Raw genomic sequence first — 15,756 nt, 5'->3', positions numbered from 1 at the left:
GGGGAAAGCAGTCTGGATGTTTTCCTGTGGGGGAAACCAAAACTCCCCGTTCCCCTCAGCCTGAAGGAGAAACAGCTGAGCATTCCTGATTCCAGAAGCTTCCCCAGGAAGCCAGGAGTGCAGGGAAGCTGTGGAGGATTCAAGCCTGACCCCAGTGCATGGTTTGGGTTTACATGGAGCTGTTCCCTTCCCAGCTTCCCTGCCCCAGCTCCTCTCCAGCTGCATGGGGCACTGCAAGGGCACAGATGGGGCACTGCAAGGGCACTGCATGGGGCACAGCAAGGGCACAGATGGGGCACAGCATGGGCACTGCATGGGCACTGCATGGGGCACTGCATGGGGCACTGCATGGGGCACTGCAAGGGCACTGCATGGGGCACAGATGGGGCACAGCAAGGGCACTGCATGGGGCACTGCAAGGGGCACTGCAAGGGGCACTGCATGGGGCACTGCATGGGCACTGCATGGGGCACTGCATGGGCACAGCATGGGGCACTGCAAGGGCACAGCATGGGCACAGCATGGGCACAGCATGGGGCCCTGCATGGGGCACTGCATGGGCACTGCAAGGGCACAGATGGGGCACAGCAAGGGCACTGCAAGGGGCACTGCAAGGGGCACTGCAAGGGGCACTGCATGGGGCACTGCATGGGCACTGCATGGGGCACTGCATGGGCACTGCATGGGGCACTGCATGGGGCACAGCATGGGCACTGCATGGGGCACTGCATGGGCACTGCATGGGGCACTGCAAGGGGCACTGCATGGGGCACAAATGGGGCACTGCAAGGGCACTGCAAGGGGCACAGCAAGGGGCACTGCATGGGGCACTGCATGGGCACTGTCCCCTCCTCCTGAGGGAGGAAATCACCCCAGGCCCACAGGGCTCCAGGCTCAGAGCCCTTCATTACCAAACTGGGCAGCTCAGAGCCCTTCATTACCAAACTGGGCAGTGCAGACCCTAATTACCAAACTCTGAGCAGTGCAGACCCTAATTACCAAACTCTGAGCAGCGCAGACCCCTCAAGGACTAAACTGGGCAGTGCAGACTCTTAATTACCAAACTCTGAGCAATGCAGACCCCTCAAGAACCAAACTCTGAGCACCTCAGACCCCTTAATTACCAAACTGGGCAGTGCAGACCCTTAATTACCAAACTGGGCAGTGCAGACCCTTCAAGGACCAAAACCTGAGCAGCTCAGACCCCTTAATTACCAAACTGAGCAATGCAGACTCTTAATTACCAAACTGGGCAGTGCAGACCCTTAATTACCAAACTGGGCAGTGCTGCCCCCTCAAGGACCAAACTGAGCAGCTCAAACCCCTCAAGGACCAAACTCTGAGCAAGAAATGGCTCTTGGGGTAAGAGGAAAACCCTCAAACCGCAGGAATCCAGCTGGGGGAAGAGCTGCTCTCTGGGCCCTTGAACTGAACATGCTGGAACAAGGAGCAAAGCAGGGTTTGTGTGACCCTCATCCTCCTGACCAGTGAAAGAAAAGTGATATTAAGGCTTAGCAGTGTAATTTGTTCTGTAAAAATGGCAGGAAAACACTCAGAGTGTTCCATTTGTCCTTTTCCTGCCATCCACTGTGCCAGGGGCTGGGCAGAGTCTGCTCCTGGTTTGCAGCAGTTCACACAGCTCCACCTGACGCTTTTCTTACAAAAAAAAACCGTTTTTAATTCTCTGTACAGCAAATAGTTGATAAATTCTTTATCATTCGAAGGAATCTGGAGGAGTTTGACATTCCAGTAACCAGTCCCAGAGGCTGCTTAGCCCAAGGTACCAAAGCAGCTGATGAAGAATTCAGTTGCACTATTGGAGATTAAATCTAAAATGCCAAAAACCAGCTGGAAACAGGAGCAGGAGCTGAATCCAGGGCTGGCTCAGTGCTTCAGTCTGATTCTCCAGGAATAAGTAGTCAGGATTCTTTCTTTTTTCTTCACTATGCAAGTGTAAGTTCCTTCATTGATTGCGTTTGCAATGATGCTCATGTGATCTTCATTTAGGGATAAATAACCTGGGTAGGAATATTCCAGAAGTTCCTTATCTTTATACCAGCTGGCAGAAGAAAAATATTCAAGTTAAACATGAATATTAGTTATTTCTACTAATAGAAATATTATTATTTATTTCTACTAATATTAGTTATTTCTACTCATAGAAATATTATTATTTATTTCTACTAATATTAGTTATTTCTACTCATAAATTTTGCTGAATAAGTGTAGAGCAGAGTCTTTAGCAAAACACAGTTGAGTTTTACTCTTTATTTCAGGTGGATAATCAGGGCATAATCACGAGTGATTCTGGAGTTTGAATCTCTGAAAGTTGATGGGAATTTGGGTCCTCATGGATTTGAGCCAACCTAAATTTTAGATCCATCCAGAACCTGTTCATACTTCAGTAACAACCAACTAATTAAAACCTGAAAGGGTAAACTTCAATTTTACAGGTTTTTTGCAGAATATAAAGAATAGAAATATTTATATTAAAAAAATAGAAAATTGTAGAAATATTAAAATACTAAAAATAAAATTATAAAAATATAAATACGTATAAAATATATAAAATATATAGTATATAATTATTATATCTATATCTATTTCTATTACTATACATTTATTGTTATTATATTTATAGATATTTATTATACTATATTTATATATATATATATATATATAAAATATATATATATATATAACATTTTAATAACTATTTTGCAGAATTTAAAGAATATAAATATTCAAGCCAGGGAATTCAGTTTTATATTATAATATATAGTATATATATAGACATAATTATTATGTCTATATATATTTATATTACTATACATTTATTGCTATTATATTTATAGATATTTATTATACTATATATTATATAATTATATTATTTATATATATTATATATAGACATATATATATATATATATATATATATATATATATAACATTTTAATAACTATTTTGCAGAATTTAAAGAATATAAATATTCAAGCCAGGGAATTCAGTTTGATAGTAGGAAATAGCTTTGTGCTATATATAAAATATATATATTTCTATTTATATAAAGAAATAAATATATATATATTGGATTTTATCCTCCTTGAGCTCCAGATTATAAACTCCATTCTTCTTCACCCTATTTTTCTGATTTTTCCTCCTGGATTTTTTGGCATCTGCAGTTTCCTAGGGCCTGGATGAGGACAGCACTTACTGGACTTTGCCTTTTTTGTGGATGATTTTCTGCCCGCAGCGGAAGGTGACGTTCCTGCCCTCAGACACTGTCTTGGTTTTGGTCCTTGGTGGGGGCAGAGTGGGGGGCACCGTTGGAAATGGGAATTCTGTGCAGGGAGAGGAGGAAATGGCAGCAGTGAAGGAGCTTTCTTCCCCCAAAAGCCTTTCGGAAAATCATCATTTAAGGAGCTTTAAAAGTATAAATTGAAAAGCGCCTCCTCTTCCTGAGCGGTTCTTGGGTGGACAGAGAACACGATTGATGCGCAAAGATAAAAATTTTGTGGTGTAATAAAAATCATCTTGTCCCTTTCACAGCTGTGGAAGAGGATGTGAACAGTCCAGTGTATGGAATATCTGGCTTTGTAATTATCCAATTGCATCTTTCATTAATGTGGCCCAAAAAACCCCAAAACCCCCTGTGCTGAAGATGCAGTGCTTATCCAGGACATCCTAAGGAATATTTTTTATTCCATTTTTTATTCCTTTTTTTATTCCAGCATTTTTTTATCTGAACTCAATTTATCTGCCACAGCTGCAGCAACTTGCCCTGCATTAGCTCCTTACCTGGATCCATGAGCTGGGGCTGGAGAAGGTGATTAACACCCTGTACTAATCACCTTTCTGTCCTGTCCTGTGCTGGGGATGTTTCTGTCCTGTTTCTGCCCCATCCCTGCAGCCCCTCTCTCTGCCTTGCTATTCCCTGCCTCAGCTGAAGAGAGGAATTAAATTCCAGAGAGGAATTTCATGTTCCACTCCAGAAATGCTGGATTATTCCTCATTCCAGGCCTGGATCTGCTCTCAGCTGTACAAAACTCCATCTCTGTTGTGTTGTGCTGCTTGGAGCTGGATCATTTGTGTCACTGATCCCTGGTACGAAATGAAGATTTTGCCTGTCCCAGCCCCACTTTTACCTCCTCCCTGTGCACATTTCCCTCTTCCCTGTGCATTTTACCCCCTCCCTGTGCATTTTACCCCCTCCCTGTGCACTTTGCACTTTTACCTCCTCCCTGTGCACTTTTACCTTTTCCCTGTGCACTTTTCCCTCTTCCCTGTGCACTTTTACCCCCTCTCTGTGCACTTTTACCTCCTCCCTGTGCATTTTACCTCCTCCCTTTGCACTTTTCTCTCTTCCCTGTGCACTTTTACCTCTTCCTGTGCACTTTTACCTCTTCCTGTGCACTTTTCCCTCTTCCCTGTGCACTTTTCCCTCCTCCCTGTGCACTTTTCCCTCTTCCCTGTGCACTTTTCCCTCTTCCTGTGCACTTTTCCCTCTTCCCTGTGCATTTTCCCCTGTCCCTGTGCACTTTTCCCTCCTCCTGTGCATTTTCCCCTGTTCCTGTGCACTTTTCCCTCTTCCTGTGCACTTTTCCCCCCTCTCTGTGCATTTTTCCCCCCTCCCTGTGCATTTCCCCCCTCCCCAGCCCCAGAGCAGCCCCGGTACCGTAGCAGAAGTCGCAGGTGGCGGGGCAGTGCTTCTTCATCAGCTTCCTGCGCTCCTCACAGAATCCCCTCCTAGCCCACGCTGGGCACATGAACAACCTGTCCTTGCAGCCTGGAGCGGAGCAGAGGAGCTGTCAGGGAGGCTGAACAACCAGCTGGAGGTGAAACGTCAGAAGGGACCAGGAGGAGCTGGCATGGGGAGGGCTCTAAAGCAGGAGTGACACCACATTTCACAGAGAAAAGCAAGGCACAGCGATTCCCCATGAGAGGAATGGTGGATTTGTCTTTCCAAACCAGCTGCTGGTAGATAAAAAACCAGCTCTGGGAGATAAAAGAAACAATGGGAAGGATTCCACTGATTGATGAATGGAAAGAGATATTTGCTTTTAGAAATAAACTTTAGGTTTGCTGATAAATGAAATTAGACATTGAGAGATGAAAGAAACAATGGGGAAGAAAAACCCCTAAATTCAGTAAGAATTAAAAATTAAAGGGAGGGTTATACAGTAGAGGGAAATCTTTGGTATCAGGAAGTCTGAACCTCTCAAGTACCTCAGAAATGGGGAAAAACCCCTAAATTCCATAAGAATTAAAAATTAAAGGGAGGGAAATCTTTGGTATCAGGTGTATCAGGCTTGAACCTCTCAAGTACCTCAGAAATGGGGAAAGAGAGAAGGGAAATGTGGCTGGAAATTGGGATAAAAAGGAGGCTGCATCCTCCAAAAATTGGAGAGATCCCAGGGGATGCCCCATGGCCTCTCCCTGTATTGGAATAAAGTACAAGGGCTCCTCTGTCTCCTTTTTGGACATAAACCTCTGCTGTTTGTAGATTAATTTTCCTAACACCAAGAATATTTCTGAGATTCACATTCTCTGAACCTCAGGGAAAGGAAAAACAATTCTTAGCATTTGCTGTGCCTGTGTTTGTGCCAAAGCAGAATGCAGTGTGGAGATTGTTTACCCACAGTGATGGAGTTTTGTTCCTTGGCCTGTCAGGGCCAGGTCTGTGTGTGTGTGGGGACTGTTGGCTGAAAGTCACAAGATTCTGGGCAGTTGAGTGCTTGGGAGATTCAGTTTAGATGTAATGTAATATAATATAGAATAATACAGTATAATAAAGTCATTAATCAGCCTTCTGATATCCATGGACTCCTCCCCATCATTTCAAATACCCACGATACAGGAGCCCGGGCTGGGATGTGACACCACCACTGCTCCACAGCACCCAGCTGGCACCTGAGGCAAAACCTGCAGGGATGGAGGTGGTGTCTCACCGTAGAGCCTGTGGATCCCCCACACCTCATCCTGGGAAATGCTCTTCCTGCCCGTCAGGGTGGCGTTGATGTGCATGAGCGCGCTGGGGTTCAGCGAGTGCATGAGGCCCAGGGCGTGTCCGATCTCGTGGGCAGCCACGTGCACCAGGTCAGTCAGCCACACTCCTGGGGAGAGGAAACCACCTGGGACTGGGCTGCACAGCAGCTTTAGCAGCAGCTCTGCCTGGTGTGGAACCAGAGGAAAGGGTTGGATGCCTCGGCTTTAGCTTTCCTATTGTTCAGGTTCTGTACTGATGCCTCACTCAGGTTTTGGATTTGCTATTTTCCAGATTCTGTGCTGATTCAGGTTTTGGATTTTCTGTTTTTCAGGTTCTGAGCTGCTTTAGTGTGTGGGTCTGGGTTTCACATTAAGGGATGGTGAGCTCTGTGCACAGAGCAGGGAGACAAAACAATTCCTTCTTCAGATATAACTTAGAGATATAACTTTATATATTTATATAAAGTTTATATATTGTATAAAGATATAATATATATATAATATTATATAAAGATTTATATATTGGGCCCAGAGGCTGGACCCAAAAACTGAGCAGTGACTCCCCACAATGATGGCACTGATGAACAACCTGTGCTCAAATTGATGCCTCAGGTTTTGGCTTTTCTATTTTCCAGATTCTGTGCTGATCCCTCAGGTTTTAGATTTTCTATTTTTCTCATTCTGTGCTGCTTTAGTGGGTCTGGGTTTCATATTATGGGATGCTGAGCTCTCTGCACAGAGCAGGGAGACAAAACAATTCCTGCTCCAGCTGGGGACCAAGGACAAATGATCCAAATCTCAGCCCAGGAGCACAAACAACGTGGGCTGGAGAGAGAAAAACAAGCAGGGTGGGACTTCATAAGCTGAATATTATGAATTATGAATGAATTATTAATAACTGGACAATTAACTCCAATATGCAAATGGAGCAGAACTTGTAAAAGTGACAGACCCCACGAGCGGTCGAGCATTTTGGGACCATTTTGGTTCATCTTGGGTGTAGCCCTGGCCAGGCCCAAGGTGGATCCATTGAGGCCTTTTAATAAATCCCTGCTTTATTCTTTAACTCTGTCCAGTCCCTGTTCCAGCTCAGCCTTCACAAGGCATCAATTTCAGCACTAGAATGGGCAACACTGCCCCAGGTTCAGCTCCTCTGTGTCTCCTTGGGCCCAAATCCAGCCAATGATTTCCATGTGGTTCTAATTCCCAGAGCAGTGCCAGGCTCCAGGAGAGCTGCTCTGGGCAGCAATGTTTGACCCACTGACCCTCCTCAGCTTCCTGCTCTTTGCTCCCACAGCCCTGAGCTGCAGAAATGGGCTTGGGAAGGTTCCAGGCTGAAAGAGGCTCTTGTTTGACCTCCCCAGCCTGGAGTCCAGCTCGAGCCTCTTGGCAGCATCCAGCACGTGGATTTTAACTGATGGATGAGGCTGAACTATCCAATAATTTCACTAATTCCAATCATTTCAGCAAGAGATGGAATTTCCACCACTCAGCTGGGGCTCAGGGCAGAGGAACAACAACTTCCAACCCCACACACAATAAAACCCCAACTATTCCTTATTGCCACTTTGCCAGCTCAGGCAAATCCCAGGCTAAAATCCAAACCCCAGCTATTCCACGTTCTCCCTGTGCTCACCTTTCTTCCAGCTGAACCTGGTGTTGCCCAGGATCCAATACTCGTGGTCATCAAAGTGGATTTCCCCATGGGGAGGGAAGAAGGCGTGGGCCAGTTCCCCCGTGGTGCCATCGAAGCAGTGGTGGGTCAGGGACTCCAGGCAGTCCGTGTGGTTGATGGAGTAGAAACCTGTGGGGAAAAGCAGCAGCCTGAGGGTTTTCTGTGCCCCTGGGGGTCAGGGGAGACAGGGAAATTCTCAAAAAGTTCTCAAAACACTTCGTCCACTTCTTGGACATAGCACTGTAGCACTCACCACCTTCAAACTGACCTTAAAGACTGACAATCCCATTTGAGTACATCAACAAAAAAAGAAAAAAAATGAGGTGTTCTCAAAAAATTAGTCAAAAAAAAAACAATTGCAGAAAAATCACAGCAAACCAACAACCAATCCCTAAAATTCCCCACAAAAAAATCGTCAAAAAATCTGTCATCCACAGAAATGTCATCAAAAATGTCATCCACAAAAAACCTCCACAATGGATGATTGTGGAGATCATCCACAAAAATGTGTCTCACAAAAATGTCTCTCACAAAAAATGAGAACATGAGAAAATGTGGATTCTTGTTCTGTGGCTTTCCCCACCTGTACATTCTTATTCTCCCATGGCTTTCCTCACCTGTAGATTCTTACTCTCATTCTCCTGTGGCTTTCCTCACCTGTGGATTCTTATTATTTATTCTTATTCTTATTCTTATTCTTATTCTTATTCTTATTCTTATTCTTATTCTTTTATTCTTATTCTTACTCTCATTCTCCTGTGGCTTTCCTCACCTGTGGATTCTTATTATTTATTCTTATTCTCATTCTTATTCTCATTCATTCTTATTCTCCTGTGGCTTTCCCAGCAGCAGAATTTGAGGGTTTATTCTTGGCAAATGCCTGAAGCTTCACAAGAGGCGTTAACTGTGACATTAATATTTCCTTGAGCAGACAAAATTACTTTTTCTTTGCCTGGCTAAAGGCAAAGGACACCCCAAAATCTACCCAAGAGCTCACTCAGCTCAGGAGGGCTCTCCTGCCTCCCAAACCCTGCGTTAGAGCCTGGAATTGCTGGAATTACCCCACCCACAGCTCCCTGGCCCCGGGCAGGACCCAGGGGGGCACTCACCGATTTTGAGGTCGCTGGGGAGGTGCCGGGGCACCTCCCTGAAGCTGAACGGGGACACCTCGCTCCACATGCGGAACGCGGCCGCCAGCCCCCGGCGCGTGGCCCTGGGGCTCAGGAGGTTCCTGGGGAAGGACAGGATCCTGCAGGACACACAGACAGACACCCACGGGCTTTACCAGGGGCAGGGAGGAGCGGTGCATCGGGCTCCATGCTCTCAGAAGGCTTTATTATATTATATTATATTATATTATATTATATTATATTATATTATATTATATTATATTATATTATATTATATTATATTATATTATTATATTATATTATATTATATTATATTATATTATATTATATTATATCATATCATATTATGTTATATCATATTATATCACATTATATCATATCATATCATATTATGTTATATCATATTATATCACATTATATCACATTATGTTATTTTATATTTATATTATACAGCAGGGACACACAGCACACCTGGGGTGTTTATCAGGTGCCCCATGGTGGCAGGGAGGAATGATGAATCTGACTCCACGTTCTCCTGTGACTTTCCCCACCTGTGAATTCTCATTCTCATTCTCATTCTCATTCTCATTCTCATTCTCATTCTCATTCTCATTCTCTGTGGTTTTCCCCACCTGCTGCTGACCCCACAGGACCCCAGCAGCAGATTCTTACAAAAACCACAGGACCAAGACCCAAAGCCACTGGACAGAGCAGGAGAAGGCCCAGGATGGTTTCAGAGCAGGAGAAGGCCCAGGATGGTTTCAGACAGAGCAGGAGAAGGCCCAGGATGGTTTCAGATGGAGCAGGAGAAGGCCCAGGATGGTTTCAGAGCAGGAGAAGGCCCAGGATGGTTTCAGACAGAGCAGGAGAAGGCCCCAGGATGGTTTCAGAGCAGGAGAAGGCCCAGGATGGTTTCAGAGCAGGAGAAGGCCCCAGGATGGTTTCAGAGCAGGAGAAGGCCCCAGGATGGTTTCAGAGCAGGAGAAGGCCCAGGATGGGTTCAGAGCAGGAGAAGGCCCCAGGATGGTTTCAGAGCAGGAGAAGGCCCAGGATGGTTTCAGACAGAGCAGGAGAAGGCCCCAGGATGGTTTCAGAGCAGGAGAAGGCCCAGGATGGTTTCAGAGCAGGAGAAGGCCCAGGATGGTTTCAGAGCAGGAGAAGGCCCAGGATGGTTTCAGAGCAGGAGAAGGCCCCAGGATGGTTTCAGACAGAGCAGGAGAAGGCCCAGGATGGTTTCAGAGCAGGAGAAGGCCCAGGATGGTTTCAGAGCAGGAGAAGGCCCAGGATGATTTCAGATGGAGCAGGAGAAGGCCCAGGATGGTTTCTGGGGCTGTCCCAGGCCTTACTTGTAGGTGAGGTTGAAGTGGTCCCACCGGAGGTGCCCGGGGGTCAGGGTGTAGCGCCGGCTGCGCTGGGCAGGGGCCGGGCTGGGCACAGCTGGGCCTGGCACATCTTCCTTAAAGACAAAACAGGAGATGGGAGAAGCTCCAGGACACCCAGGACAGGCCATGCCTTAAGATTTAGCCTTTATATTTAATTTATTTAGCCTCTATTTCTCAAATGCTGCACTGCATGACTCTAAATTTCATGATAAAGTGTTAGCCAGTGTTTTCACATTTTGTCAGACACAACAATTCCTCCAGGCCTGAGATCCAAGGACACCCCACAGCCTCAGGCCATGAAAAGTATAAATAAAATTAAATTTCTGGGGGAGAATTGGGGTAAATGACTTCATTACCTGAAGCTGTAACTGGAGGGTTAACCCCTGATATGTAAATGGACCAAATTTTAATTGTGGAAAAAACCTGTGACCATCACCCACCCTGGGCTGGAAACCCAGAGGTTTCTGAAAACTCTCAGAGGTTTTTCACTGCCCAAGGGGCACCTCTTGAAGGACTTGAATAAATCCCAATTTATTCTCTTAAAGCCTCTGTTCTAGGGGGCTTCAGAGGGCGGAATAAAAACCTCCATGGAGCAAAACCTGGGGCTGGGAGCAGCTCTGGCTCTACCTGAGGGGTATCCAAGGGATGAGACCAGCCCTGCATCACCCCAAAACATCCCAAAACATCCCAAACCAGCCCAAACCAGCTCTGCATCATCCCAAAACATCCCAAAACATCCCAAACCAGCCCAAACCAGCTCTGCATCATCCCAAAACATCCCAAAACATCCCAAACCAGCCCAAAACATCCCAAAACATCCCTGCATCATCCCAAAACATCCCAAACTAGCCCAAAACATCCCAGATCAGCCCAAACCAGCTCTGCATCATCCCAAACCAGCCCAAAACATCCCAAACCAGCCCAAAACATCCCAGATCATCCCAAAACATCCCAAACCAGCCCTGCATCATTTCAAAACATCCCAAACCAGCCCTGCATCATCCCAAACCAGCCCAAACCAGCCCAAAACATCCCAAACCAGCCCTGCATCATCCCCAACCATCCCCTCTCCTTCTTGGAGAGCAGGAATGAGCCCTCAGGAGGCTCCTGGCCACAGCAAGTGCTGCAGCTCTGCCTGGAAAGTTCTCATTTCCTCCATCACTGCCCAGCTGTAAATCTGAGAAATGACTGAAACAGGGAGCTCTTTGTGCAGGGAGCTCTTTCAGAGAGCTCTGAAATGCCCTCAAAGCCAAGAGAAGCCCTGGAAAGCCTGGAGTGCCTTTAAAGCATGGAACAGCCCAGGGGCTCCTGGAATTGCGTGTGACACGCCTGGCTCCAGCTGGAAAAGCCTTTTAGAACCTGGAGGGAAATGAATGGGACCCAACGTGGGGTTTTGGGAAGTTTTGCAGCTCTGTCTCCCCTTTTTTGGGGCTAAAACGTTGGAAATTGGGCTCCAGAGGCACCAAGGCAGTGGCCAAACCACATCCCTGGTGTCACCTGGGCCTGAAGAGCACAGGAACTTTCCATGGCTTGAAAGGCTGGAAAACTTCTCCTGCCCATGGCTGACAGCCCCATTTCCCTCTCTTCTGACCACATCTCAGCATTTTTCTCTCCTTCAAGGAGAAATTTCAGATTTTCCTGCAGCTGAGACCAGCAGCAGCAGCTTTGTGAGGACAGTTCTTTTGTGAAAATATTCTATATTTAATATACTATATAGATATATTCTATACATTAATATATTAATATATAATATAGCTATTTTACATTTTATATTTCATATTTTAGATTTATATTACATATTATAGATTGCATATAATATATTTTATATATTATAGATCATACATTATAGATTATATACTATATACATTATATATAATGTAATAGGTAATATATATTCTATTACATACATTATACATATAATAGATAATATATAATATGGATTATCTATTTTATATATTTTATAAAAGATATTCTATATTATAATATCGAATATAGAATAAATTGTACTATATTTATATAATATATAATATACAATACATTATATAAAAACATTATATATAAACATTATATATTATATATTATATATTTATTATCTATTATCTATTGATGCGTTATATTTTATATTTAATGAAAATAATTAAATTCCAGCACAGGGGGAACCCTGAGCTCTCCCAGCCCCCTGGGCACCAGCAGAGAACAATTCCAGCCAGGAAGATCCTGCTGGCTCCTCCTGCTGCAGGGAAAACTGCAGCCCCAGGGGAGAAAAATGACTTTATTTTCTATAACTACTGAGAATAAAAGCTTCAAGCCATTAGGGCTGAACAAACAAAGGGAAAAAATTAAAATAATGTGTAACTTCTGCTTGAAATCCAAAGCAGAGCATCAATCACTGCTGGATCAAAGGAGCTGCAGGGCTGAGCCCAACCCTCCTGCCCGGGCTCTGCTCTCTTTAAATTAAAACACCAGACATTAAAACATTTATCTGTTTATACACTTATCTATTTAGAGCTGTTTGTCCACAGACCTATTGAGATCTATTTATTATTTTAGATTACACATTTAGACATTCATCTAGTTAGATCTTTATCTACTTTGATCTATTTGTCTCTATATCCAGATCTATTTATCTATTTAGATTAGATAGTCAGACATTTATCTGTTTAGATACTTATCTAGGTTTGTTTAGATCTATTTGTCTATAGATCTATTGAGATCTATTTATCTGTTGAGATTAGATATTTAGACATTTATCTATTAAGATATTTATCTATTTAGATCTGAGATCTATTCAGTTCTGTTTAGATCTATTTGTCTATAGATCTATCGAGATCTATTTATCTATTTAGATCATTATCTATTTAGATCTATTTGTACCTATTTAAGTCTGTTTAGATCTATTTGTCTATAGATCTATTTATCTATATTTATCTATAGAGCTATTAGACACATTTATCCATTTAGATTAGATATTTATCTATTTAGACATGTAGATATTTAGGTTCCAGCCTCTATCCAGAGCACACCTGCACCTCTCTTGGACAACGCCCTCCCCTCCCAGGCATCTGAGGCTCAGATCCCTCCTCCTCCTCCTCCTCCTCCTCCTCCTCACCTGAATTTCCTGAACTGCAGCTCCAGCTGGAAATTCCACAGCTCCCAGCAAGGCCAGCACAGGCACCAGACACAAGAACCCCAGCGTGGTCCCGCAGCCCCTGCTCCTCTTCTGCTGCAGGCCCAGGGAGCTTCTCCTCCTGCCTGCAGGGAGCTGCTCGGCCCGGGCCATGTCCTTCTCCAGGGCTTTCTGGAGGATTTGTTTGGTTTTTTTTTTTTTGGGGGGACAGGCACTCAAGACATTCCCTGCACTGAAAGCATCTGTGATCCTTGAGCTCGCATTTGTGAGCAGCCCTGCAGCTGCTGCCAGAGCTGTGCACAACCAGAGGAGTTTCAAAAAGCCCTAAAAAAAAAGAAAAAAAAAAAAAAGAAAAAGATTTTTCTAAAAGGAAAAAAAAAAAAAAGCAGACTTTACATTAAGCCTCTTTGCAATGTGCCAAAGATTCTCTCAGGCTCTGCCAAGTGGGATCGTGTTACTGCAGCTGAAATTTGGGCTGGCCCAGGAGCAGCAGCAAAGTGAAACAAGCTGGGGTTGGACGTGAACTCTTCTCTTTAACTCTGTGAGCAACACAGGGCCAATCTGCAGTTGTCAGCTTCGTGTAATGAGAAAAAAACCTCAAATAAAACCGGGGGAGAGGGCAGCAAGAGGAATCCAGAGGAATCAGCCCCTTGGAATGTGTCACTGGGGATGCTCCACGTCATTTGTCACAGCTGCCCTGGGTGAAAAACGAGAGCAGGCTGGGCTCTCTCTGCTGGGAAACTGCTCGGGGAGATGAGAAACTCCCACAGAAATAAACAGCAGCCCCTCTTGCAGAAAACCTGGCTGGGAGCTGCAGTTTCTGCTGGGCTTGGGTTATTCTGGTGTCCCGCTGGGTTTGGGTCCCAAAGAGGCTTGGAGGGTTTGCCTGGGAGGTTCTTTGAGGCATCTCCAAATCCATTCAGGGCTTTTAGGAAAAGCTCACTCAGAAATTTTAAGGTTTTCAGAGAGAGTTGAAAAATCTCACTCAGAAATTCTCAGGTTTTCAGAGACAGCTGAAAAATCTCACTCAGAAATCCTCAGGTTTTCAGAGACAGCTGAAAAATCTCACTCAGAAATGCTCAGGTTTTCAGAGACAGCTGAAAAATCTCACTCAGAAATTCTCAGGTTTTCAGAGACAGCTGCACTTTTCTGTCTCATCCTGAGGTGGGGTGAACTCAGCCCCAGTTCTGCCCTCTCAGAGGAAAAGGAATTCTGCAGGAATTCTCCCCAGTTCCACCAGCGAATGCCAGGGAGGGGGAAGGTCATGTAAAAATTCCTTGGGGGCATCTGAGGCACTCGAAGGGTTTCAGAAAAGCCTTGTAATTTTAATAATGAAAAAGGCTTGAATTGGAATTTTTTCCACCCTAGTTCATAATCAAGCCTGCAATGTTTTATTGGTTTCATATATTTTCAGTCTCAAAGTGGCCTGGAGCTGTCAAACAGCTCAGGAGAAATAAGGCCAGGGAGTCTGGGTGTGCAATTCCATGAACATTTTCGACTCTCACCAAGACAAACCACCACAAAAATCCAAAAACCACCAAGAAATCCAACAGGAAAAGGGCAGAAAAGTGCAGCAGTGGCTCAGACCCCAGGAAAAGGACAGGATAAGGAGGGGCGGGCAAGGAAAGAAGGGACAGAATTACAGAGGGGAGGAAGAGCAGAATCCCAGGGTCCCGAGCTCTCCCTCCCGTGGAATTGGCTGCCCTCAGCTGCTTTCCAGGGACGGTTCCTCCTTCCCCAGCAGCGCTGCCTGTGCATGGCTCTGCACAAATCCTGCATTTGGAGCTCCAGAGATGCACATTCAGCCCTGCTGGTGGCTTGAGCTGCAATCACAGCCAAGGGGGAAACTCAACTGAGCTATGCCTGAATTCTCGGTTTCTTTTAGAGCCTGCAGAGAACAGAAAAATGCTGATGGAGAGGGGAATCTTGAAGGAAAAACTTGCCTTGAAATGGGGCTCCAGACCTCCAGCCAAGAGCTCTTCTCCAGCAAGGCAGCACTGGCTTGAAAGAAAAATATTGTTATCAACCCCAGAGCTGGAAGAACATTGAGTTTCAGTCCCAGCTTCAAGGGCCTCTCCCAGAGCCAGGAGGACTCAGCAGAGCTGGAGGGAGATTTCAGTTCATGCACTGCACACCCTGGAGCAGCCCAGGCCAGTTTAATCCTGACCTGGGGCAGTTTAATCCTGACCCAGGGCAGTTTAATCCTGACCTGGGCCAGTTTAATCCTGACCTAGGCCAGTTTAATCCCAATTTAGGGCAGTTTAATCCTGACCTGGGGCAGTTTAATCCCAATTTAGGGCAGTTTAATCCTGACCCAGGGCAGGGCTTTATCCTGCACCTTGGACAGGCAGGATTAAACTGGGTTTATAAACCAGCACTGGGCAGGTGAGGAGATCTGCCCAAGGTCCATGTGGAATCTGGCAGGACCTGAAACCCTCCAAGAATCCCCTCAATACC

General features: G+C 45.1%; 1 protein-coding gene across 1 annotated transcript; it reads right to left on the bottom strand.

Annotated features, from left to right (window-relative positions):
* Positions 1–956: 956 nt before the first annotated feature.
* MMP23B (matrix metallopeptidase 23B) lies at positions 957–13,603 on the bottom strand. Its single transcript, XM_036396054.2, has 8 exons — positions 13,282–13,603; positions 10,137–10,246; positions 8,770–8,909; positions 7,622–7,789; positions 5,949–6,113; positions 4,676–4,786; positions 3,215–3,341; positions 957–2,059 (listed from the first exon to the last, which is right to left on the bottom strand). The coding sequence occupies exons 1-8, from the start codon at positions 13,450–13,452 to the stop codon at positions 1,885–1,887; spliced, it is 1,167 nt and encodes a 388-aa protein (XP_036251947.1). The 5' UTR covers positions 13,453–13,603; the 3' UTR covers positions 957–1,884.
* Between the last annotated feature and the right edge of the window lie 2,153 nt (positions 13,604–15,756).

The sequence above is a fragment of the Molothrus ater genome, chromosome 23 (assembly GCF_012460135.2).
Source record: "Molothrus ater isolate BHLD 08-10-18 breed brown headed cowbird chromosome 23, BPBGC_Mater_1.1, whole genome shotgun sequence".
Classification (NCBI taxonomy): domain Eukaryota; kingdom Metazoa; phylum Chordata; class Aves; order Passeriformes; family Icteridae; genus Molothrus; species Molothrus ater.
Note: the sequence above shows the minus strand (reverse complement) of the source record. Positions and strands in the feature narration are given on the sequence as shown.